The following is a 26,167-nucleotide window of genomic DNA, read 5'->3' as shown; positions in this document are numbered from 1 at the left end:
TATTTTTGGAAACTTTTACTTCACTACATATCCTAAATATAATGTGTATACTTTTACTCCTCTACATTTCAAGAAATGTTTTCTTACGTTGGAGTGAACAAATAAATAAAATTCTGTTTCTGTTTTTCTCTTTATTGATGTCAGACTTTGAATTTGATCTTTAAGGTGTGGTAACCCAGAATATTATGTTTCACTATGAGGAAGCCACAATAAAGCTCATGAAGTTTTTTTTTTTTTACTTCTAATAGTTATGTACATTTAATTTAGTAAAATTACTTTTGATTCTTAAGTACAGTAAATTTCAAATACTTTCAGACTTTTACTCAAGTAATGCTCTAAAAGGTGACTTTGACTTCTACGAAAGTCATTTTCTGGTAAGATACTTGTACTTTTACTAAAGTATTGCTTTCGAGTACTTTATACAAGACTGCTTGTGGCTGCTTGTCCAGTTTCGTACCAGAATGAGGAGGCAGTAAGAGGAGAAGACCTGATGATCCGGGATGGTTGAGAACACAGAGAGGACCAGGCAGCTGAAGACCAAGATGAACCTAAAGAGAACAACAGAAAAAAGAAGGAGAGAATCAAAAATACAACATACGATTGGAATCAAACAAGATGACATCAATGGTCTGACCTCTGAAACCACCATCGGCAGATCAAATCTCAAATTCAAAAACATAATTTCCATTGGTCACAAATATGCTGTGGATCATAGAAATGTCCACGGAAGTGGAATTGTCGGCTGTATTTTCCTCTGTGACAAACTCTTGAACCCAATCTGGCACTGAAGGGCCGAGCAGAACACCAACAACCTGGCAGCACAATCACAGAACTTATTTCCTCTCCGCACTGAACCACGAGGCCGCCTATTATTCAATTTCCTGAGATATCAAGTTAATCATGCTTGTTTGTGTAACTCAATTTGCAAATAACAAGCAGTGAAACTGCGGCTATTGGAAAACAAGCAACATCTGACCGTTTCCACACTCCGACTGTCGCTCCCTCCGCCAGGAAACCGTAGCCTTACCATTTTCATAACCATAACATGTATTTTTTCCATCACATAGATCTTCCAAAAACACGTCGTTGTCTGTAATAGGAACCTAGGGTTTAGAGTTACGGTGGCTCTTGATGCTAAACAGTAAGAGCACATCTGTGTTCTATCATCTCAGATCTCCTCTTAAGCCTGCTGGAGAAAGACCGGTTGACATGCTGTGTGTACTTTTCATGGAGAGGCTTTAGTAGAGCACACATTGATTTTTTTCAGTCATGTCCTGCTTCATGTTTGTATAATTACACGTTAATAATTCAAACCTCAGACCTTTTGCTAAGCTCTTACCTTTATGCGTCTAAATTTGTTATTTCAAAAAGTAAGGGGGAATTTCCCTCTCAGGCAACTGGTGTTACGATAGGCTGGTGTGTGTCACAGAAAGACCAGCGACGTTATGTGCAAAGCCAGTGGTAAAGGGACAGGAAAGGTGGAGCTAATTAAAAATAATGAGCTGTCTGGGTGGTACCTCAACCAGTCATGTAATAGATCTTTGTATGTACATTTTTAGTTCATCACAGAGATCCATCAGCCTCCAGACAAACTAATATTTACTGTCTGACATCTTTTTGGGACTGTCTAAATTAGATAAGATATTTTTTTAGGGATTTTTCCTGTATTTAGAACAGCTGAAGAGAGACAGCAAATGAGGGAGAGAGAGGGGGGATGACATGCAGCAAAGGGCCTAGGGTCTTATTCGAACCTTGTCCGCTGGCAAGGACTGAACCTACATGGGGCGCACGCTCTACCAGGTGAACTAGAGGCCGCTCAGGGAGTGTGTGAATTCTGAGTGTAAATGTATGCACTATGAAGTGCCCCCAAGAACTGCACTTAAAAAAACACTTTTTAGTAACGTTAACTGTGTCCATGTTCCAGACACCATTCGCGGCTGATGCAGTTTTCGGCCTTTTCACAGTGCATTTCCTGGTTGACCTCCCCCAACAGTGCAAAGAAAAGTAATTTACACACAACTAAGCATCTCCGTGTGAATTATCATACACTCACCTAAAGGATTATTAGGAACACCTGTTAAATTTCACATTAATGAAATTATCTACAATCTTCAATGCATTTAGGGGTGTGGTCCAGGTCTAGACAATCTCCTGAACTCCAAACTGAATGTCAGAATGGGAAAGAATGGTAATCTAATCAACTTTGAGCGTGGCATATTTGTTGGTTCCAGACGGGCTGGTCTAAGTATTTAACAATCTGCTCAGTTACTGGGATTTTCACGTACAGTCATTTCTAAGGTTTACAAAGAATGGTCTGAAAAAGTAAAAACATCCAGTATGCAGCAGTCCTGGGGGGTGAAAATGCCTTGTTGATGCTAGAGGTCAGGGGAGAATGGGCCGACTGATTCCAGCTGATAGAAGATCAACTTTGACTCAAATAACCACTCGTTACAACCGAGGTATGCAGCAAAGCATTCGTGAGGCCACAACACAAACAACCTTGAGGCGGATGGGCTACACCAGCAGAAGACCCCACCGGGTACCACTCATCTCCACTAAACATAGGAAAATGAGGCTACAATTTGCACAATCTCACCAAAATTGGACAGTTGAAGACTGGGCAAATGTTGCCTGGTCTGATGAGTCTCGATTTCTGTTGAGACATTCAGATGGTAGAGTCAGAATTTGGCGTAAACAGAATGAGAACATGGATCAGTCATCTCTTGTTACCAATGTGCAGGCTAGTGGTGGTGATGGTGTAATGGTGTGGGGGGGATCCCTTTCGCCTTCAGAACTGCCTTAACTCTTTATGTCTTTGATTAAACAAGGTGCTGGAAGCATTTTTTAGAAATGTTGGCCCATATTGATAGGACAGGGTCAAACACGGTATTAGTATGGTGTTCCCTTATAATCCTTTAGGTGAATGTAAGTGACTTCAGAGAAAGCAGTAGGAAGGCTTGGGCGACGCTCAGGTGGCTGTATACCTTTCATTCAAAGTGGAAATAAAGAAGCTTTAACTGCATCATTTGGACTTGAAGCATGCCATTTTATTGTGAAGAATAGAAATATGCTCTTGGTGTGTTGACAGCATCAATGTTAATTTGGACGACTTGTTAATATATTTAATACCCCCGGAAAAAAAACAGCAGTGCGGGGAGATAGGGGAGTCCAAGTATGGCCATGGGTAGCGCACGGCTAATTCACCGGTATTGGCTTCCTTTTTCCTTTTGACTCTTGCAAAGACAAAGCTACCGGGTGAAAACCTTGAATATCCAAAATTGTTGCTTTTTAGGAAATTAATAAAGGCTAATTGGAAAACATTTGATCTATTTACCTCAAAAGAAGTCAGATGAAATCGCCTCATCACTGTTTAAGTATTTGTAAAACCCACAGACAGACAAAAAAGGGTTACCAAGAACCATGAGTGCTCGGATGGGTTAACAGCGTCCTCACATCATTGACAGTGGATGATGATAGCTGTCGCCAGTTAAGGGTGGACAGAAAACTTTCTGCTTGTCCCTCCAATAACTGCAAATTGTGGGCAGACAAAAGGCACCAGATCAACAAAAATTTCCAAACTGAAGGCTACAGTAACTGGATTAAGGGTATCCATGATGTTAAATGGTAAATTAACATTTATGCTAATGGAAACGGCTTTGCTCGCTAGCTAACAAGCCAACTTAATTAACTGTTTACTGTAAGGTAGTCTATATCCTTTGCGTTCCACTTCGGGGATTGCTCCGGTGCTGCAGAAAATTCCCCCGGATGCATTTATTTTCCGTTTCCTTCCGCTTTCTTTATGTTGGCATTTTAAATTTGGTGGATTTATGGACTATGGTTAACTGCTCCTCAGATCTCTGCAGGGTAAATTGAGACAGCTAGCTAGACTATCTGTCCAATCTGAGTTTTCTCTCGCACAACTATTTTGCAGCGGCTATGTGCGGAGTTTAGCACTGCCCATGACGATTCTGATTGGTTTAAAGACATGCCATCAAACCAGAGCACGTTTTCCTCCCATCCCTGAATGCTGTGTGAAGTGGCCAGACCCTCCTTCAGCGCGCTTTGGAGGAGGGTCTGGCAAAGTTCAGTGGCAGGGTCGAGACTAACTGTTAGCTAACGTTAGATATCTCATATTACATCTAGCTAAGTTCTCCTATCAAGTCAAAACTGTTCCTTATGACCCTAATTTTTTTGCAACTATGTGTTAGGTCAATGTTTATTGTTATTTAAATGTACATTTATATGAAATTTTTTTGGGTAACATTATATCATTAGGTTACTAGGGTAGCTAACGTTAGCTGTACAATTTTCGCTGCACAGCTGAGTGTTTACCTCAGATGCAAACTAGCAAACTAGCAATAGCTATATGGCCTTATGTAAATCACGTTTTGCTGATGTAACCATTGTTATCTAGCTCGCTCATCTTTCTGTTGTAAACACAACTCTCTTTTAGCTCTGTTTTTAGTCTCTAACAACTCCTGAGGGGAAGATCTCGCTCTTTAGGTGCTAAATGCAGGATTCCAGTGTTTGAAAGGCCCCTGTGTGAAAATGGTGGGTGTTCAGAGTGGGTCTGTGTCCCATTGTACAGGACTGTGCTGTTCTGACCCCAGTCAGGCCCTCTTTAACATTCAGAGAGCCAAAACTTTCCACAACCGCTAGGATGGTGATATCCAGGGTACGAATTTTCGAGGGGAATACGTGGGATTTCCCCCTTTCTGGTCTACATATCCCTGCCTCTGCTGAATTATTTTTATCCCCGGTGGGGACAAAATGTACCCCTCCCCCCCCAAAGTGATCAGTGCTACTTCACCAATAGACCATATATTATATACTTAAATAGAAGTATTTTAAACTAAGTACAGCGCTGTAACATTAACAGTCTATAGTCCCATAGAATGATATAATCCGAGCAGCAGTTGCTGGTTGAGTTTAGCTGCTACAGAGCTCCCGAACACCGGCTACCAGTGGCAGTTGTTTAGCCGCCAATGGGTGACTGTGAGTCGACTACAGGCACCACCAGATGATGCTCCTTTCAGGGGCCGTGGTAGTGGAGTTTAGCCAGAAAAAGTGAGCGTCATGTGGCGCTGACAGTTAAGTATATGCATTAAAACGACTAGTTATGTTTAGGAAAAAGATCATGGTTTGGATTAAAACACTCAGACAGAAAAGTGTTTCCCGGGTGAAAGTATTTTGTTTTCGTCGCGAAGTGAACTCTGCTCTCCGGCTTGAAAGCGCTGTGTTTTATGTTGACACTACTTTGTGGTATTTCATTTTGAGAATATTTTGCATTGAACACTGAAGTTCATAAATAAGTGTTTTGGCATGGATGGCCCTATATCCATGGTATTGAAAGGGGGGTTTAATTCTTGCATGTTTTGTTTTGTTGTGCATGATCAAAAAACATCTCTGCTTTTTTCACAAATTGCATCCTGGTGATGTCATAATTCTTTTGACCCATATGTTTTCTTCTTGCTCTGTCTCATGGCTCAGAGAGCTGATAGACGTTCGGAGTGAAATTAAAGCATTAAGTATCAACAGTTTGCTCTGTTGACATTTCCAAAGATTTGAATAATGTGATTTTGATTGGAGGAAAACATCTAGTGACAAGCATTGTGGTGCTGTCATCTGAAAAGCAAGCTCCTTGTCACGGGCCCACCTACGCCTCTCACACTTACAAGGTTGTCAGACCGAAAATTACAGAGTGACAATCAAATCCCTTCATCCATAGCCCAACTTGTGTTCCCATTTTTAATATCGTTACTTTAAAAGCGGGTAGAGAATGACTGAAAAGCACCCTGATAGCTTCATTAAGCTCTTAACGAAGTTCACTAATTAATCCCACAAATTAGATTTCTCAGCCGGCCTTGGTCCCTGTGTGTCATGATGCTCATAGGCGTCAGAATTAATCTGGAGTGTCGCATCGCACTTCCAGCAGAGTGATCGCTCTTAACCTTTCAAAAAAGGAAAATTAAGCTGGTTTACACCACACACACACACACACACACACACACACACACACACACACACACACACACACACACACACACACCATGAACACCCTCGCAAAAGCAACATAGAGACATCTGTCCTTCCACCCACTCACCTTTTTAAAATGCACCCGCCACCCCTGCTCACATATGAACAGAAAGAGACCCAGCCCCACTGAACCAGTGTTAAGTGCTGCTCTGATTTGCATAACTTAAAAGGTATAATATGTAACATTTCTGCTTTAAACTGTCTAAAAACGACCATTCCTATGTTATATATTTTTATGAGTTGTGTTCTTACACTATCCCAAATGTTTCCACCAAATGTCAAACCCAGAGAAATCTGTTATTTTATTTTCAGACACGGCACGTTTCCTTTAGTCGCCCGTCAGTGGCATCATAACCTTTCACCCTCAAGTTACTCTAACTTCCGTCAGAACACTGGCACCAAGATGATACGTTCAGGAGTAATTGTAAATCATACAATGTCACAGAAAAAAATACTTGTAACCGTAATACTGCTTTTTTTTGCCATACAGCATCATTTTGTGATTAATTACATCCCACTTTTTACAGAGACCTTATCTATTTTGTAAGTTCAATATCGATACCAGCTTAACGTTACTAGAATGTGCTAACGTTGATGCTAAAGCATTGTGGGTAACTATTATAAATTCTTTAGTAACATTATGAAGTTACAACATCGTTCAACACGCTAATAGTTATTTTTATTATGACAGCTAACAGGACTGAGCTAACCCACGAATAACTTATCTAGTAACGTTAACGTTAGCTGTATACGATTAATCTAATGCTAATTTAGCCAGCTAGCACACCCCGGTCTGTCTGCCTCACTCCCCCGGCGCAGAGAGACTCAGTCGGGATGACAGCTGACGGGACATATAGCTAGCTAGTTACCGTTAGCCCCCAGTCAGCTTAGCCAGCTACTTCCATTACAGCAACCCCCCCGGCCAGAACTTATCTCCAGTGCCTGGTGCTTACGACGCTAACGGCAGTTTAATTAAACGTCGGGAAACAGACCCAGCGACGAGTCACAACAGCGGCCATCCATAGCGGTAGCTACATCTCCGTAGCGCTACCGGTGTATGTGTCGAAAATCTCCTCCCTGCCGAATTTCTCCCCCCTTCGCGTTTAGCTGTCTTTACGCCGTTAGCTAAATTAACCCGACAAAAGGTGGGTTAAGCACCAAAACGAAAAGTTAAGATTACTGAAAAGTGAAGGGGAGATAATTCCGGGCAGCTGGGAGATGTTCTGCTGCTGCACAACAGGCATCAAACGTCCTGGGTCGCTATCGCGGAGATTTCCCCGACAATCCCCACCCACACCCGTCTCTCAGCCTCGTTTAGTAGCTAGCTAGCGTTACAACACACCCCGTCCGCCTCGGTGTTGAAACCATCCAAAAGGTGACATTGATATGTGAAATATTTTGTGTTTTAGCTGCTGGCTACTGTTAGCTTGCTGGCTCACTAGCTAAATGGTCAGCTACAAATAAAAATCTAATCAAGAAAAACTTAATTATGTTGGGGAAACTGCAGCTATTGTATTACAATAACATGAATAAACGTAACGTGAATAAACTTGAATGGGTAAACTCGTCCGTGAACTGATGCATTCTAACCGGCAGCGAAGGTGTTTAACACTAATAACTCCCATAATTCCAAAAGTCCAGTTTTACCGTCCATTGTTTTGGTTGAGAGACCCCTAGCGGCAGAAAGTTACATATTGTACGTTTAATTGATTTGTTTGGAAAATGGGTTGTAGCGTTTGACTAATTCAAGTAACACATTGCAACAGTGTGTGTAGAATTCGATTGGTGGATACAAACAGTGTCTGTGTAAGGGACCGTTCGGTATTTATGTAATGGACCACCAGAGGAAAATAGGGGAGGGTCATGTCCACAATTTGGCAGTACTTTCAGTCAAAAGAAGGCCATTCAAGTCCAGCTACATGTTCAATTTGCAATGCCGATTGGTCTCGTGGTGACGAGGACCCTAAACAATACACAACATCGCCGCTGTTAAGACATTTGCGTATGAAACATCCAAAAGAATACGAGTTGTGCATGAAGGAATCTCCAGACAGCAGCCAAAATGCAGCAACTTCAGGTACGGCAAAGGAAGGACAGTCACAGCTAAAAACCAGACCGTGCCTCTCCCGGGCTGTCAGCGTTCTCTCTGGAAATGAGTCTTCCTACAGCGGGAGCGGAGTGACCGAACGGCCGGCTGCTGCTCATTAGCTAACGGGAGCTTTCTAATTTCACCCAACATGTCTTCATCATACCCTGGTTAGCGAAAGTTTGCCAAACTACATTGTCTGGCGATAGCGATGTACTTTCCTACAATGTGAATAGAGCGTGGGGGTAGCCTACTTCATGGGATTATAAATCTAAAAGGCTAATATTTTGGATATTGGTTGGATCTTGAGATAGGGTAAACAGAGGCCTTGTCAAAAACAGTTTTTCCCACGTGTGCCAGGCATAATGTTGCCTATTCTTTTTTATTTTTTACAGTTAAAATACAATGAAAAATGCACTGCTGTGGACGTTGTTTACTTCATTAATGTGTTTACTGTGTTAAGAATGGGAGTAGGGTTCAGTTCGGTTCGGGGTTTGGCAGAATCTTAACCAGTGGGTTCGGTATTCGGCAAAACCCCAAAAATCTGGGTTCAGTGCATCCCTAGTGTAAATTGTTAATAATTGAGCAATGGGTAAATAATCGGTAATTGAAAATTTAATCGTTAGATTAATCAAAAAATTAATCGTTAGATTAGTCGACTAATCGAAAAAATAATTGATAGATTAATCATTTAAATAAGAATCGTTTGGGACAGCCCTAAACACAAAACAACTAAATGGTGGTAGGTAATACATCTGATTTTGTATACTGCTTTAGTAAAAAAAAAAAAATTAGCCTACCTGGCTGATGATGGGAGCAGCAAGACTTAAAAAACAAAAATTACTCTTGCACTATTGTCTGCAAATCTTGCCGTGCCAATGTTGCAATAAAGGCTTCCTAAATGCCATGTATATACATTTGATGTCAGCTTACTAATTGATTGCGTTTTGTGTAGATTTGGACTTGTATACGTTTTATTCCACTTTTGTTTTCAACGGTGAAGTGGAGAGGCCTCGTTCACCTGTTTGGAGCTGACTGGTGAATGTGACGTGCGTAGGACTTGCTGGATACACCGTATCTTTTACCTTTTTGTGGATCTACTGATCGCTGTGGATTACTTTTTTTTTGTCATTAGATTACGGCAAAATACGGATCTTTTTTCTTAATGTTTTATGTCATTGCGCTTGGTTTCTGCATTTGGAGAGGCATCTCAACAGACTGGAGGTTGAACACTGAGTTTTCACTGTTACATTTTAGTTGAATTTAAGTGTCGGGGTATCCTGCCACTTTCTATCTATTGTGTTCCAAGCAAGGTTATTATAGTTTTGCATTTTTCATTAGTTTTTATTTTTATTTCGTTTTGACATTTTGTTTTCAAATTCAGTTTAGTTTTTTAAGCAGGTTTGCTAGTTTAGTTTTTATTTTTTGAAAATGCTTAGGTTTAATTTAGTTTTTATTAGTTTTAGTCTTAGTCTTTTTTTGTAATATGGGTTATTTGTTGGGGGCAAGATTAAAACAGGTCAGAAAAAAAGTATTGTGTAATAATAACTCAACAAAAACATCATACCATTTTAGAAATATGTATTCACAATGTATTCAACAATAACCATTACATAAAATGTACATATTGTGATGAGCACAAATATGTACCAGTCTACACAAGACGCCACAGTAAGTACAAAATGTGTAAGTGACATGTGCCAGGAAAAAACCTAAATAGCCAACAGACTAAAGAATACAGACATGAACAAGTGTTTTGAACTTTGGTTTGAGTAAAGTGACGAACTTTTTGAAGTCAATCGACACACACAGTTGTGTAGACATCCCAGTATCAATCAACATATTAACCCACACTTCCTCACGCTTTTAGTGTTTTATTATTTTATTTACTAACCAGCAGCTATCGGTATTTTATTTTATTTTAGTTAGTTTTGCAAATTACATTACAGTTTTAGTTCAGTTATCGTTTTTTGTAATGCCTCGTTTTTATTTTTATTTCAGTTAACGACATTGATTTTTCCCACCTAGTTTTCGTTATTTCGTTCATTTTCGTTAACGATTATAACCTTGGTTCCAAGACGTGCTACAATTGGATTTCATAAGGGTAAATTGTTAAATTATATAGAATATAATGTTCAGCTTCGGCAGCTTTACCTATGTGCTAAAATATCATAGACTGTTACAGTCTATGTAAAATATACAATGACTGAGGAAGCCTAGTGACGAGTCCATAGCAACCAGTTTTTGTGTTGTGGTCTCAATGTTTTATTGTTTTATTTCATGTGAATACTAGTTTACTAGAAGAGTAACTTAGTATTTGAAGTAATGCAGGAAGTGTGCATTTAGTTTCCATGCTTATTTTGTTTCCACAACAACGTTAGTGAGTAAATCTACTGAATGATGAGAATGAGATGAGAATGCCGAGGTTGAATCATGTATGTCACGGCTGTAAAAAATAAGTGGACTCTGCACATCTTTACCCAGTACTAATCAGTACAGAAGACATCCATAAATTAATGGGGAGGGTCATGCCTCTTTTTGCAATCATTTTGGAGGGTCATAGAAATTTTTTTAATGGCGAAGGGAGGCTCAAGTCTATTTTTATTAAAGGTCCCAAAACTCCTCCGGTGGCCCTTTATATAAATAACGAACAGTCCCTAAGGTATGAATTTGACTTGTGTTTTTTTATTTCTACAATGAACCAACGTGACAAAAATCAAGAGAAAATCAATGCAGGGTTCCCCCTACTGCAAGCCTGGTGGCCAACCGGGCCTAAGTTGCCCCCCACCAGGCCTAAGCCACTGGGAATTATTTTTTACTGGATAATGTATTTTTAAGACGTTTTTTAAACTAAAGTTACAGTGGGGCAGCTCTGTTGAAAAGTTAGATGTAGTCATAGATGTAGGAGCATTTCTATTGCAGAGTTCAAAGGGTTAATTGGGCCACAGTGCACTAATAGACTAATGATGCTGTAATGATCAGATCTGATTGGCCAGGTGTTAGAGAAGATGCTGTCGCTCACATGACCTGTAGATATATGTTCTCTGATGCTATCCATGGTCCTGAAACCAAATTCTCTGCTGGTTGTTGAGCAATCATGAAGTTTTGCTTTCACTGTACTCCATCATGGTATTTTATTTGGGTTGATATGAAAGCAGATATTATTGTCTATGTCTTTGAAAGGAAGCTTCCTTTCTTATTATCCTACCATTTAAACTGAGCTACATCTCTCCAAACCACATTATACTATCCTTGCCAGTTAGTATAACAGAAATTATTGGACTTTATGTTGTACAAATGGGAAATAACATAAGTAATTCCAAAAAAGTAAGTATACTTAGTTTTATTATTTTCTGGTGTGAAAACTAGGGCTGCAACTAACAATTATTCTCACGGTCAATCAATCTGTCAATTATTTTATTTTTACAATTAATCAATTAAAGGGCACTTCGTTGCTCACTCACCGGATGTCCCTCTCCTTTCTTTTGCTCTCTGTGTGTTGCCGTTCTCAAAATCCCTTCGCTTCGGGAAACAACAAACCTGGAACTACACACTGAAAATGGCAAGTTTTGAAGAAAATTTGGATTGTGCAACAAAGCAGGCCTGCTTGGTTCTTTCGGAGAATGATTGTAAAGATTTACAAAGAATTTGTTTAGCGCATTTCCTCTCTAACTGGAATGTTTTGAAGACTGATTGGTGGGATTGCTGCGGACGAAGTACAAACGGAGATACACTGGTAAGAGCAAATGACATTTAACCATGTGTCAGCTAATTTAAATAGCTCACGTTACTGTATTGTGTGTGAACAGTTAACTTCATTTAATATTGTATGAGGTGTTTCTTTTGCGGGGTGCAAATGCTCCACCACAAGTTCCTTCCCGAGACTATTTTGCAGAGTGCAGAACGATGTCTTAAGACGCAAGATGCTCACCAACACTTGGTAGAGAGGGAGGGGAACATGTTTTTAATGGTGGGGTAAACCCAAGCAGACACAGGGAGAACATGCAAACTCCATACAGAAAGGCCCAGGGCGATCAGGGTTAGAATCGGCTACCTTCTTGTTCTAAGGCCACAGTGCTAACCACTGGGCCACCATGCAGCTTTTTAAAACTCCGGGCCCCTCTAGGGAGTGTGCCCCCAGTTTGGGAACACCTGTCTTAGATCATGTCATTAGATACGGGTCAGAGTTCATCGCCTTGTGAAGGGGTTCAGTGTACTCGCACTCTTCACCAAAACATACCATTCTCAAGTGCCATAGCTGGCTGAAGACATAATGAAAACTGACCGTTTTTTCACTTTACTTCTTAAAGAAAGCTGAGCCGGGGGAACAGGGGAAGTGTGTGTCACATTAATGTCAGCTCTGCGTTATACTTAGTAATTTTATGAGTAGACAAGGACTATAAAGGGAAACCTAAAACCTCAGAAAAGGATTGTTCGGGCTCATAAAAGTAGTTGTGTCTGTCAGCCTTTTGGACGTCTGTCTTTCTTGTTAATACAGACTGCGTTTGCTATTGTTTACTTGTCCTGGATCTGTATAGATTGTATTATTAGCAGTGGTGGACTATTACTAAGTACATTTACTCAAGTACTGTACTTACGTACAAATGTTGAGGTACTTGTACTTCACTTGAGTCTTTTCTTCTCATGCCACTTTCTACTTCTACTCCACTACATTTCAGAGAGAAATATTGGACTTTTTACTCCACTACATTAATCTGACAGCTTTAGTTACTAGTTACTTTACAAATTAAGATTTTTGCAAACAAAACACATGTAGTTTATAAAATATGACATTTTATTATGAATGAAACTAAAAAACATGTCCAGATGAAATGATTAGAGGATTAAACACTGAGTTGATTGACAGAACTGTTTGGATCGTTTCCAGTTTCTAAAATGTGAGGGTTTTTCTGCATTGAGTACTTTGACTTTTAATACTTTAAGTACATTTTCCTGATGATATATACTTACATACTTTTACTCAAGTAATATTTTCAATGCATGACTTTTACTTGTAACAGAGTAGTTTTACAGTGTGGTATTAGTACTTCTACTTAAGTAAAGGATCTGAATACTTTTAACATACCTTCCACCACTGATTATTAGATTATTGAACATCCTTTAAATAACATTTCTGTTGTCATGAGAGTGTAATGATTTCTGATTTTCATTTTTAGCTTTAGGTTTCAAGTCTGAGGTCCTTAGACTTTTCAAATGAGTAACACTTTATTTTAAGGTGCTTGTAATAAGCAGTAATTAACAGTTATTAAAACACATTTTACAAGATGCTCTTAAACACAAATAAGTCCATATAAGTGTTAATTAACACACAATTAACACATTTATTATTGGTTATAGGGCACTATGCGCTTTTATTAGAAAATTGTTAATGGTTTATATATCTGTAATAAACAATACAATGTTATTAACATTCATTTTACTTCATAATGTCAATTACAGGTATATAAGCCATTAATAAGTTTCTAATAAGAGTTTGCAAGTGTCTTATAAGCAATAATGTTAATTGTGCTTTAATTAACACTTGTATGGGTTTATTTATTTTCATAAGCATCTTATAAGGTCTTATATGTGTCCTAATAATGTTAAAATGCTTTCAAAATGCTGGTCGATTACCTCAAAAATACAAAGTATTCAAACTCAATTATCTTGAGTATTCTGTCTGCCTCCTTTCATGGCGACAGGTCATGTTCCTGCATTCCTCCATGCCATGCATTTCATCTTTCAAAGCGTTCTTTACATTCGGCTTGACAAAAAGTCTCTGCCTTTTTCCAACAGCGACAGGCCCTCTCAGTGTACCCAGCGCATTTCAGAGGCTTACATGGTGGAGGAGATTTAAGAGAGGTGTCATACACTGTCAGATTGTTATCACTTGAGTTTAAATGGTGCAATTACATTTCCTGTCTTTACACTCCTTTAACACAGTGACACACGTAAGCACAAACACTCTAAATCTGCAAGACAGCATGTGTGCACGTGTTCTGTGCATCAGCTGTTATAAGCCACAGTGCTGACAGTGAGCGGGGGGTAAAGAGTGGGACCCGTAAAGCCCAAGACGCTAGATCCATAATTCACCTAGCTCTGTGAAAGGCTGAGCCAGGGATGTACTCTGTATTTTGTCAAAGTTTTTTTTTTTTTATGTGCTGATGTTATGCATCTGAGTCTGCAAGAGGTATTGAAAGAGAGAGGAGAATAATCAGAATGTGTTTGGGGAGATTAGACAGAGTGCAAATGAACTTGCAAAGTTGGCTCAAAGAGGGAGCGGGAGCGCAGATTTTCACGACATCTCTCCATTGATACAGTGAGGTGTTTAGGATATAGTGAGGTGTTTAGGATGGGCGCGTTTGTTGCTGTGTGAGGCTTTTAGCTTTTGCACAGTGTTTGGAAGAATGGCGCCGTTTCGATAACATAGGCAACACACTACTGTGGAAATAACGTACGCAGAGTCGGATCTGTTGGTGCTCTGTGCATCCAGCATAGCAGAAGGATTTCCAAACGGTTGCTGCTAAGTTAAGAACACATATTTTTTGATGACGTCCTGTTTTGCGGTGGGGCTGCTGTTTTGTTTATTTCTGGGTTAAGGAAAGGAAGTTCTCTCCACCACAATGAAAGGGTTGACATTTTTGGAAAAATTGGAAAGTCAACACATGACAGGCATCTTGTCGACTGCCAAGATTTTTTTTTTGCTCATCTTCTACTTTGTAGACAGAGAGCTTCCTTTTTACGTCATTTCATTTTATTTTCTGTGGTTTGTAACTAAGCACATGGTTTGCATGAAACTCGCCAATGCTCTCAGTCAATGCTCCAAGTTCTCCTCCACTGACATGTTCGGACATCACTGGATGAGGAAAGGACTACAGGGAGAATTTTGCTGTGATCAAATCAATTTGCTTCTCTCTGCGTGGGGGTGTCACTAAAGCCTGCCTTGTTTGTTGTACCGTTTCCCCGTGATTGTCTGCCCTGCCCTGATGTGTTCCACCTGTTCATCAGTCCTCATCTCACCTGTCTCTCGTTACTACCCTCATTACCTTGTGTATTTAGTCTCTGTGCTTTCTTCAAAAATAGTGCACTATATAGTGTGTTCGCCATTTTGTTCGAATTCTCCAGGGTAATTACGTTAACTACTGTATATAGTCATCTATAAAATACCCACAATGCACTGCTAATTTGAGTATACATAAGATGTACTCTACATTTTACTCCCATATCCCACAATGCAACTCGGTAGTGTTTTCCCAGCAGAGAAGAAGCAGAAGCACCCGCGAAAACTGAAAAGGAAAAATGGAGGGGCTTTGATTTCTTAACAGTGGAAATGTAACATGCAACATATTTACAGCCTTTAACTATTCTCCCGAGTGCTCGGTTTGTTTCAGGGACGTATTAGAAGTATTTTTGTTTTGGTTTGTTTACATGATGCTGGGTGAGCCTGCCTCCGTCACACAAATGACCGGCGCATCTACTGACGCAACGAGTGTCTGAAATCTCGTTCAGTCGTTCCCTCTATAGTTCTCTATTCAATAAACACTACATAGGGAATAGTGAGTGAGTGAATGAGGGAACGGTTTCGAACACAGCTTTTGTCTGTGTTGCCAGTTTTCCACCTGCTTTCTTCTAGACACTTTTTGTTGTAGCAGTATTAATTTACTGTAATTAACCTTTTAAACCTTATGCTACCTCCTCGTCTTAACTCTCTGCATTTTCATGGTTGTGTCAATGAAACGGCCCATTTGTGTGACATCCTGTTGTGTTCCTAAACCCCCCAAAAAGCACATGTAGACTTTATATTTCACAATTACTCTTTTCTGTCAGATCATTTATTGATTTCGACATTTCCGACCGCACTTGAAGGCAGCTTTACTTCAAAGGCGAGAAGAAGAGAAAGAAAAGAGACGAGCGAGACATAGCAAGTGCTTTGTTGTTGCAGGAAACATTCAGCTATATCACAAACTCCCGGTCAGTTCAGAGAGTTTTGTTTTTTTACCCTCGTAGAGTTTTAAAACTTTCTCGTGGCAGCGTTAGAGGCAGTGATGTTTCCTGTTTGCTGTACGGGACTCTCACACCTCCTCAAACCACAGCTCAAAACACACCGACAAGTCTGATCTCCGGGTACGTGATTGGCCACCACAGCAGGCAGGCCCGCTGCGTTTTTTTGACTGAAAAATCAGTCTCTTGTTCATTGATTTGCGCTGCGAGTCAATTGCGTAGGGAAATGTTCAAGACAATTCAACTCTTCTCGCACGGACGCGCAACCCGCAACCCCCCTGCCCGCTCGCCTCTCATTGAAAATGAATTACGAGGCACGACAATCGCTTTATGTTCATGATACGGAAAGCCCAACCCAACTAATTGATCGGATTGGTTCCTTTGGTATGTGACATATTAAACCCTGAATGTCTGAATATGTATTTCTGTATATGTCATTGGTACAGTTCCAAGGCGGAAATGCTCAGCCATGGCTTTGAATGCTTATTTTGTCCTGTAGTATAAAAAACACCATATGGAAAACTTGATTTTTATTGGAGGGGGTCTTTAAAAGCCTAAATGATGCCCTAGTTGATGTTATATTGTATAACCAATTACTCAGTCATCTTACCTCATTTCCTACTGAGCCCCCAAAGAGATAATTAGTACAAAAAGCAGATGGACGGAGTGCATCATCCTGTTATGCTCCCCCCCCCCCAAAAAAAAAGCAGCACTGTAGAGAGAAAGTCAGCTACACAGCTGGGCAGAGATATCACAGCCCAACTCCCAAAAAAGAAACACAACAGGAAAACAAGACAAGCCTGTGTGAGGACACGAACATAATCCTCTGTGCTGCGGATTGATGTTCTACTACAAAATGAAAATGTGAAGGCCCTATGAGGAGATAAAGCCACAGAGACCACCCACAGCGCACAGCTATTTCACACTCATCCGTCATTGGAACACAGCAGCATAGAGACCATAATGAAAATTCAGCAAAAACTGCAAGGAGTCAATCGATTTTCTGCACGCGAAAGTCACCGGACGCCATAATCTTCTGAACATAGCCATACTGAGAAATACAGAGAGAGCTGTGTGGAGCTGATAGTCTTAAATAGCTTTGTAGCAACTCATTTGGCAATGGCTTGAATGTGATGGACGTTCATCAATATCAAAAAGTTACACACTAAAGCTTTAAGAAGCTGGAATCAGAGAATTTTTACTCTTTTCATAAACAAATGAGTTAAACCGATTAATCAATTAACCTAGTAGTTGGCGATTAATTTAATAGTTGACTACTAATTGATTTAATCGACTAATCTTTGCAGCTCTAAAACATTGATTCATTTAGTATGTAGAAAATGAGCTAAGTTAAGTCTACCTATGTACAAACTACTTGACTCTATTCATCACGATACATTTGTGATAATGCTTGTAAGTGATCTCATTCAAAAAGTTGTTTAGTAGAACACAAATAAAGAACTTGGACTTTCATTCATAGAAACACAGTCACAGACCGCCTCCTACCACACAGATTCCCATCTGGTACCTTGGCCATTTCAAATCACAGTGAGTGTTTCATGTACATGTGCTGGCCTGAAACAGAGATGTTAGGTGACTTGTTGGGCAGCATCTTGAAACAGTGTTTGGTAGGGCTGGGTACCGAATTCAATACTTTTTAGGCACTGACCGAATTGCCTCATTAATGTTGTAATTTCTTTTTGGCGATACCCAGCCCTAGTGTTTGGCAACATGCTGAAAATTATGTAATTATCTTGTGAAAGCGCTCATGTAGAGAGCCACAGTGGTTGTTGTGTGTGACCGAGCCAGTGTCAGTGTTGTTATCACATTGTCTCATTGAGTATGTTTACATGCACACTAATATTCTTCAATTATACTGAATATGACCACATTCTGTATTCGTTACGGGTCATGTAAACACCAAATTTCAATGTTCCAAATAAGGCCTTTTTCCAAATTCAGCATTTTCCGATTAAGACATGTGGGATATTCCGGTATTATTCAGCTTTTAGAAGCATTTTCTGGACATGTATACAGCACATTCAGAATATACAACTCAATCAGGGCTTTTACCACAATTTGTGAGAGTTAGCAACAGTTTACGGCCTCTTGCCTGTTTACAGCTTACGGTCAGCTCTGTGCATTGCTATGGTTGTTGTACACACACCAACCAGCCAACAGTTTGCAGGGCTGTGGTAGAGATGCATGCCCAAAAGAAAAGCCCACATCTCTGGTCATAAGGTGAAACACAGAATTGGATATCAACAGGTTTTTGAATATGCACAAAATGCACAACGTTTTCAAGAAGCTGGTTGAAGGAATGAAAGAGGGAGGCACTGTTTGCACGGTGCACAGGTGCATGTAAACGGGAATATAAGTGGAATGTTAATTTTCATTAGCCATGTCAACAACTTAGTCGGAATATTGTCGTTATCGTAATAAGGGCAAAATCCGGAATATGTGCATGTAAAAGTAGTCAATGTCTCACTGTGTATGACTATGTGCTTACTGTTACATTCTTTCTTTCTTTTATTACCCAGCTTCAGAAAAATCACAATTAAGAAACCCCCCCCTGCCAATTAAGACTGATGTGACACCGAGCAAAAAGAGCCCTTTAGGACCAGACTGACATGACGATTCATCCTCACTACTTTAATTTGTCTATTTCTCAAACACTGTCTCACACTGTTCTCATTATCCCTGTCAACAATCAGTCAGGAATCGATCTGTGCCATCTGCAAGCCTATTGATCCTATACTCCACAATTGAAAGTGTTCATAGTGACTTCCTCGTACGTACTCATCTGCGCGGCTGTGATGTGCTTAGTCTGGTGGCGTGCCACTTTTCAGCGACTCTGTCCATCGATCTTCACCAGAGAAAGTAGCCTACTTTCTCAGCCAGTGATGGGTCAATACTTGGACCTTCGGGCTACGCCCTACTTCTACCTCCACTCTCCTTCTAGACAAACAAGTATAAATGGTGCCAGGTGAGGGGATAATGAGGCACCCAGACATGGACTCAGCGAGGTTGGGGAGTGGCAGGGACACACAGAGCTCTCATTGTCATGCCGTAATGAGAGGCGGACATGGAAGAGGAGGGAAGCTCTGTTTTTAAATGTTTATTATTTGGTTTTATATATTTTGGTCTATGTATTCCTACGTACGTCTGTATGATTGTTGTCTTTTCCTGTTGGACTGCAAGCAGCTGGTGGAGAACAGAGCTGTATCAATTCCAAATTGTCTCAGAAATAATTGTGATGAACAATATATTGTGTCTCTTTCAGTCAAATAAAAAAAAAGATTTATTAATGTATTACTTTTTTAAACAAACTAAAATCCCAGGGTATATACATGAACGTGTAAAGGGTCAAGTACCAACAACTAACAATTTAAATAATAATAAAAATATATATAGTGACCAATAATCTGGCATATCCAAACAAAATCAACAATTACCAGTCACACGGCTTAAGAACTTAAGAGCAATTAATTGCGGTTAAACAAAGAAACTGACATTAAAAAAAAAAAGACAATTATTTAATAATTGTTTCAGGCCTAGTCTTTTCATTTTCTTTATGTATGTAAGTACACAAAGAACTATGAGAAATACATTAGTCTGAATCTGAAGCAGAGTCCTAGACTAACCCCTACACAGTTTGGAAAACTAATACCTTTATGTCTTGTATAAAAGCATCACCTGTCCAGATGGTGTTCTGGCCAACAGCCACTGGAACCAGCAGGCCCACGCTCCCCTGTGGTGTGCACAGCCACCTACTCAAAGGTCAGATTCATAGATAAATACGCCTACTGTATGTGTGGAAGATGAATCAGCACGGGGAAAAAAAAATCCAAGTTAGAGGCTTCGATTCATTCAGGACGGCTGCAGCCAGACACAAGAATCTCAAAGGCCGAAAAGAGTTTCAGCAGAATTGCTCAGCACTAAAACAAAAGCCAATGTCAAGACACACTGAGAGACCGTCCTCTCCCGAAAAACAATCCCATACGTTGTTTGCACAAGCAGCAATTAAAGGTGCCCTGCCATACAAAACCGTTTTTACTTGCATTTTTTGAAATCCATATGTGTTTGTGTTATGTTGTGAATGTGAAAATGAACTGCTACCTCCTTTGTCAGCTCTAGCCACTGAAAAGAAATAAGCAAAGAAATCAGATCAATTACAAAAGCTGGTCAGTTTGACATCATGTTGCCTGAGCTCATTACTATTCATTAGCTCGCCCAGTTGGGCTGGGTAAAGGATTTTGACAGCCTGGCTCTCATTGGCTAGCTGTTAGCCAATCAGATTCAAACAGCTTAGCTTGTTGAATATTAATGAGAACTGACATAAATCGAGCTGAGTCTTCCTGTAGGCTTTCTATACCACACTAGAATGGCTTGAAACAAGGTAACCAAGGCATTTTCTACACAATGTTACAGAGTCCGACTTTCACCCGGGAGAGCCGGGTTCAAGTCGGGTCTCAAAATATAAGTAAACTGCGATTTTTTTTTTAACTTAGCGAACATTATGTTCAGTCACATGCGTATCCTTCAGGAAGTGAAGTAACATCTGATTTTACCCAAACCGCAACCTTTTTCTAAACTTAACTAACTAGTTTTTGGTGCCTGAACATAACCAAACTGTGACCATTTCACAACGTTAAAAACCTGTTTAAAATGTTCAGCGTTACGTTCAAAACCGTGCCCGACGTTTTCGTTCTCTATAGGGTCTTTAAAGTTTTTTAGGCCAAGGAGCAACGGAGCAGGGACCCCCAACTATGTACACTGTATAACATTTAATTGCTTATTATTATTATCGCCATATTAAACTGGGCCGAATGGATAAAAATTGATATTTACATATTATTTATACATCACGTTTTAAATCTCTTACCTATAATAAGCCTATCATCAATACTGTGTTCATTAAATGTTTTTTTTTCTAGCAAAAAGGCTTTGCTAATAATATGTTAGATTCATGTTAAAGTATATTTACAGACATGTTTTAATTTTTGAATTAATGAATTAACTAAAAAAATTATCAAACAATAATCAGGCGGCCTCCCATGCAGTAACTCTGAGGACCCCTTAGGGGTTGCGGACTAGCCTGGCTGCGCCCTCCTACGTACTTCCTCAATTTTCATTTCCCTTGAGTACTACATCTGGGTTTGCGGTATAGTCTTGGGTTTTCTCCAGCAAAATTGTTGGGGGTCCAATCAGCAAACAGAGGGAGTGGCTGAGAACGATGACATTGAGGCCGTGCACTAGAGTTGCGGCGGAGAAAGATGCGAGCAAAGCCATTCGGTCCGTTGTGGCAACATTGCCGAATATCCAGAAGTTAAAGCCCGAGCAAGAACAATCTTTGCTGAGTTGTGTTGGTGGCCATGATGTCGTGGCCCTCCTCCCCACGGGGTTCGGGAAATGTTTGATTTTATAGCTCGCTCCGTTAGTGGTGAAGGAGTTGGATAAGGCTAATGTTAGTGATGCTAATGCTAAATATAAGCCTTGACAGTCTCCCCTCTTGTTGCACATACGCATGACATACGTCAAGACCAAACATTAGCGATTGGTTATGGCAGATCCAGAGTGGCTCTGGGCAGATCCAATAGTTTTAAACTTCTCTGTGTACCTTCAAGGAAGTTAACACTTGTCAACGGAGAGAGGCCAGACTCTCTGTACAAATGAAATGTGCAAGAGTCTGGTAGTACCAGGCTAGTTGCGGACCCCCTGTTGAAGATCTCTGGTTTGGAGGACTTGTTGCAAATTGACCCTGTGCTTCTAACGTTAGAGCTTTTAAACTACATTAAAAACCTCTCCCTGAAAAACTGCAGCTCACACACAATACTTTCATTTGAGTTTGGAGGAGACCAGCGGAGCCATGTGCTATATGCAGCAAATTACTTCACTGTGATATCCGCTCAGGCAAACCCCTGTGACCTCAAAATAGCCAGGACCCATTCATCAAGAGTGCTGGAGTGGGCCAGTCGATGGGCTGACGGCTAGCATCCATCTCCATGCAGGCTAAATGAGGGAGATAACGAAGGGTGAAGCTGATGGCTGAGAACATTAAAATGGGCTGCACTGCTGTGCCAGAGCTGGATTATTAATCCAACACAGATACACGCTGGCACGACAGCTTTTCAATCAACAGGCAATCTTTGCCTTTTAAATCTTTAGCTTCTCTGTTTTGTTTATTTTCTTCAGGCGGTAACTGATGGCTTTTGAATGTAATTAGTTTTGTCTGTCACAAAGAATCTCTCTCTAAAGCACTACGTCAGTGAATTTAGCATTCCTCAACTGTGCTGGAACCGTTTTTTTTTTTTTTTTTTTTTTTTTTTTTTACATTGAAATTGAATACTACAGAGCCCCTAAGGGGACATTACTTCTTTTTTCACCAGAAAGTTTCTCATGCGCACAAGATACGCACGCAAAACTGTCTCGTGCTCACAAAGAAACCAATCTAAGGCTAGCTACATGATGCTAACGAAGTACTGCTAACATTATGTGGCTAAAGTTAGTATTTCACATTCACACCATGACATCAGCTAACAGTTTCCTTATCATCTTAAAGTTTGTTGATGACACTATCAGGTACATTTCGTTGCGTTTTCAGTAAGAAGAATGCCTCCTCCTCAGCAGCCATTCTGACTGCTACCCAAATTGGTTTCTCGTGTGCACCAGAAAAAGATAAAAATTATGTTCATAGATTGACTGTACCCAACAGGGTTGATGTTTTACGAGCTTAAATAAAACCAGGCGGACCATAAGCTGTCAGTTTCCCTCAGGGGGACTTTAAACAAATGTGAATATTAATTAATAAAGTGAGACTATGTCAGTGTTGTGTTTACAGCTTTTCCAACAAATCATGCATGCAGATTTAAAAAATTTAGTTTTTTCTCCTGTATGGATTAATAGCATGTGTTGTGGATGTTTGATGTGACGCTCGGCTCCTCCTGTTCACACGTCAAAGTGTCTTTGAGCGAGAAATTTAATCCAAATTTTTTATGAGACCAGCAGCTTGCAGGTAGCTTGATGCCAGCAGTGTGTAAATGGGTGTATATGGCAGTGTAAAGCGCTTTGGATAAAAAAAAAAATATATATATATATATATATATATATATATATATATATATATATATATATATATATATATATAAATGCAGTCCATCCAGTGCCAATCCAGGAAATAGTGTGCACTGGAAACTGTTTGGAGGGCAGGCACTTAAAAAAAACACACACACACACACACACACACACACACACACACACACACACACACACACACACACACACACACACACACACACACACACACACACACACACTCTTTAGCTGTTTAAACCTGTATCGGAGAAATACTACCACTTAAATTCAATTCAGTTCTTTAGTGGTAGACTGGGAGTACAATCATCGGAAATGTGATAGTGCTGTGATGAATGACATGACAAATGGCCTGCAGGGGAGCACTACAGTCCAAGACTTTACAGAGGAGCCATAACTCCAACACTGATAAGATATCATAAAAAATATATACAGAGGACCACAAGGAGGACTATCTGATGAGGCCTTAATGATTCTCAGCAGATGTCTTTAACATATCTGATATAACAACGGAAATGACTGAGTGTCAACATCTCTAATGGCTGCTACCATAAAGCATCGAGATTCTTTTATAACATGAACGATCATCAATCAGCTTATATCCTACAATATCTGCCTGTCATGTGTATGTATAAAATAAGTTTTCCTCTTACATTTATCCAGCCATGGATTAATTAACATGTCTGAAAAAGTTCTTTTTTGTTACTTTTACCACATGGCTTTTACCACATTGTGAGAATAAAACCATCGCTCATCCGAGATCGTGTGAAATTGTCACATCAGCTTTTGCTTAACACAGTCTCACAGAAGCAGCTGTATGATCCCTGATCCAGTTGGTGTGAAAAAACTGCCACCAGATGCTCTGCTCTGCAGACCCCAGCGAGCGTGTAGACTTGAAACAAGAAGCAAACCAGAGAGTCTGCTCCATTCACATTTATAGTATTTACAATCTCAGCACTTTTATTTTTTAGCGTTTGGTGGAGCATCTGTGTCCAAAAAAAGTTCCAAGTAAAGATACAAAAATATATAAAACCTCTGTTTTGGAAAAAAAAGTAAAAGGAACTAAAAGGATTTCAAAAGTGTCTCGCTGTTGACACAACTAAGAAGTCAAGACAGACAAAATCACCATAAACCTGGATGTTTTATTTTGAAATTTGGTTTATTTTGTAAAGTATCCAGCTGTACTGTGGTCTTCCTGCTTGGCTCAACACATTAGCTCGCAGCTCGCTGAAGAAATAGAGGAGACACCCAAACGATTGCTGCAGCGCGAAGGCCGGCGCAGCCGCTCCACACCTGATCGCAGCCGGTGTGGCCGGACAGATTGAATAACATGGGTGCCAAATGAAAACCGTTCCGCTTCACGGCGCTTCGCAGCTATTCGCAGCGCTTCAGCGTGCGGCTTGTGTATGGCTTCACGTAGTGTCATGTCATTAAGCACCTGTCACTTGACGCCCATAGCACACAGACACCAAACACAGACAAAAGTCAAGGTACAGTAGCTGGAATGTACCGATTTGAAGAATGATTGTAATAAACAATGGAATGTTGGCCTTTCATGACAATCCATTCAACAGTTGCTGCAACCCATTCTCACTCCCAACTCGCCAAAATACTGACGCTTGGTCAGTGGCTCTCAGTGTCAGATACTGACGCACAAAGCACCCTTTAGCGTCTGTATGCAACGCACCATACTCACTCCTAAAAAAATAACATGAATAAACTACTAAACTCAGATTGGACAGAATGTCTAGCTAGCTGTCTGAAGACATCTGAGGAGCAGTTAACCATAGTCCTCATACATCCACCAGAGTTTAGAATGCCAACACAAAGTTAGCGGAAGGTAACGGACATCCGGCCAAAAAACAAGGGACATCCGGCGGAATTTCTGGCGGCAATGGAGCAATCCCGGAAGCGGAACATTGTCGATATAGACTACTTTGGCTTTAGAAACTTCATAGAACAAGGCCCAAACACAAGAAGCGCTGAATGCAAAATATGTGGACTCTAACTCAGGGACTAGTGAGCATTTCTGGTGTCAGTACACAAGAAAGAATCAGTAGATAAAGTACTGCTGCTGCAAAACACACAACCTCCACTGCAGCTGACAGAAGACAAAACCACACAGCATCATCTGTCGCCTCGCATCTGTCTTTCTGTCAACAACAGCACCATCAGCTACCTTTTGTTTCCTCAAATGACAATTCACACTACTGTGTACACACTACACAACAAACAAGAAGCACAAACACACACACACACACACACAGTTACACACACAAAAACTGAGTCATCCAAACACTTGTATCCCACTGACATGCAGTGTTTGTTAGGCGGATGGTTGGAAAGTACAAATCAGCACATTTCCACTCACCTCACTGCGAACATTTATTTCCCTTTCTTATTATATTTAGCTGCATGCAGAGATGATAAAACAATTTCTGAACAAACCTCCCAACAAAGGACTTGGAGTAATTTTCCTATAGACCGTACTGTAGTTCTCTCATTATTTCATTACATTGTGTGTGCGTCCTTGTAAATGTTATGCGTAGGCTCTTTCATTACAATTCACTGCAAAAGAAGAAAGACACTTACACAGCGGCTTTCTAAAGCATATTCAACACAAAGCTATATCATCAGGCTGGGGATTTACATTATTACAGTAAGTTGCAATATGGGCGAGATGAGCCTCTCGGTTTGTCGGTTTGTCCTGTGACGATTTCCTCCATGTCTTCCCCCTCTCTCTCACCTAGCGGCCCTGTCCATTAAAGGTGGAAATGCCCCAAAAAATGATCTAAATAAAAATAAAAAATAAATGCACAACTTAGTAAACTTGAATATCTCTATTGTTATCGTGATAGTTAATGTTATCGCATATCGCATATTGCCCTAATCGAGACCACGAGAAGGATGAGAAGTGACTGATGGCACTCTAACTCCTACCTTCCGGCTGCT

General features: G+C 40.2%; 1 protein-coding gene across 8 annotated transcripts in view; it reads right to left on the bottom strand.

Annotated features, from left to right (window-relative positions):
- LOC114565998 (potassium voltage-gated channel subfamily KQT member 5) overlaps positions 1-26,167 on the bottom strand; it is a 202,048-nt gene that overhangs the window by 48,011 nt on the left and 127,870 nt on the right. For all 8 annotated transcript variants that reach the window (XM_028594341.1, XM_028594362.1, XM_028594346.1 and 5 more), the window contains exon 2: positions 458-548. In XM_028594341.1, the coding sequence (XP_028450142.1) occupies positions 458-548 (91 nt within the window). The remainder of the gene's footprint in view (positions 1-457; positions 549-26,167) is intronic.

This window comes from Perca flavescens, chromosome 2, assembly GCF_004354835.1.
Source record: "Perca flavescens isolate YP-PL-M2 chromosome 2, PFLA_1.0, whole genome shotgun sequence".
Classification (NCBI taxonomy): Eukaryota; Metazoa; Chordata; class Actinopteri; order Perciformes; family Percidae; genus Perca; species Perca flavescens.
Note: the sequence above shows the minus strand (reverse complement) of the source record. Positions and strands in the feature narration are given on the sequence as shown.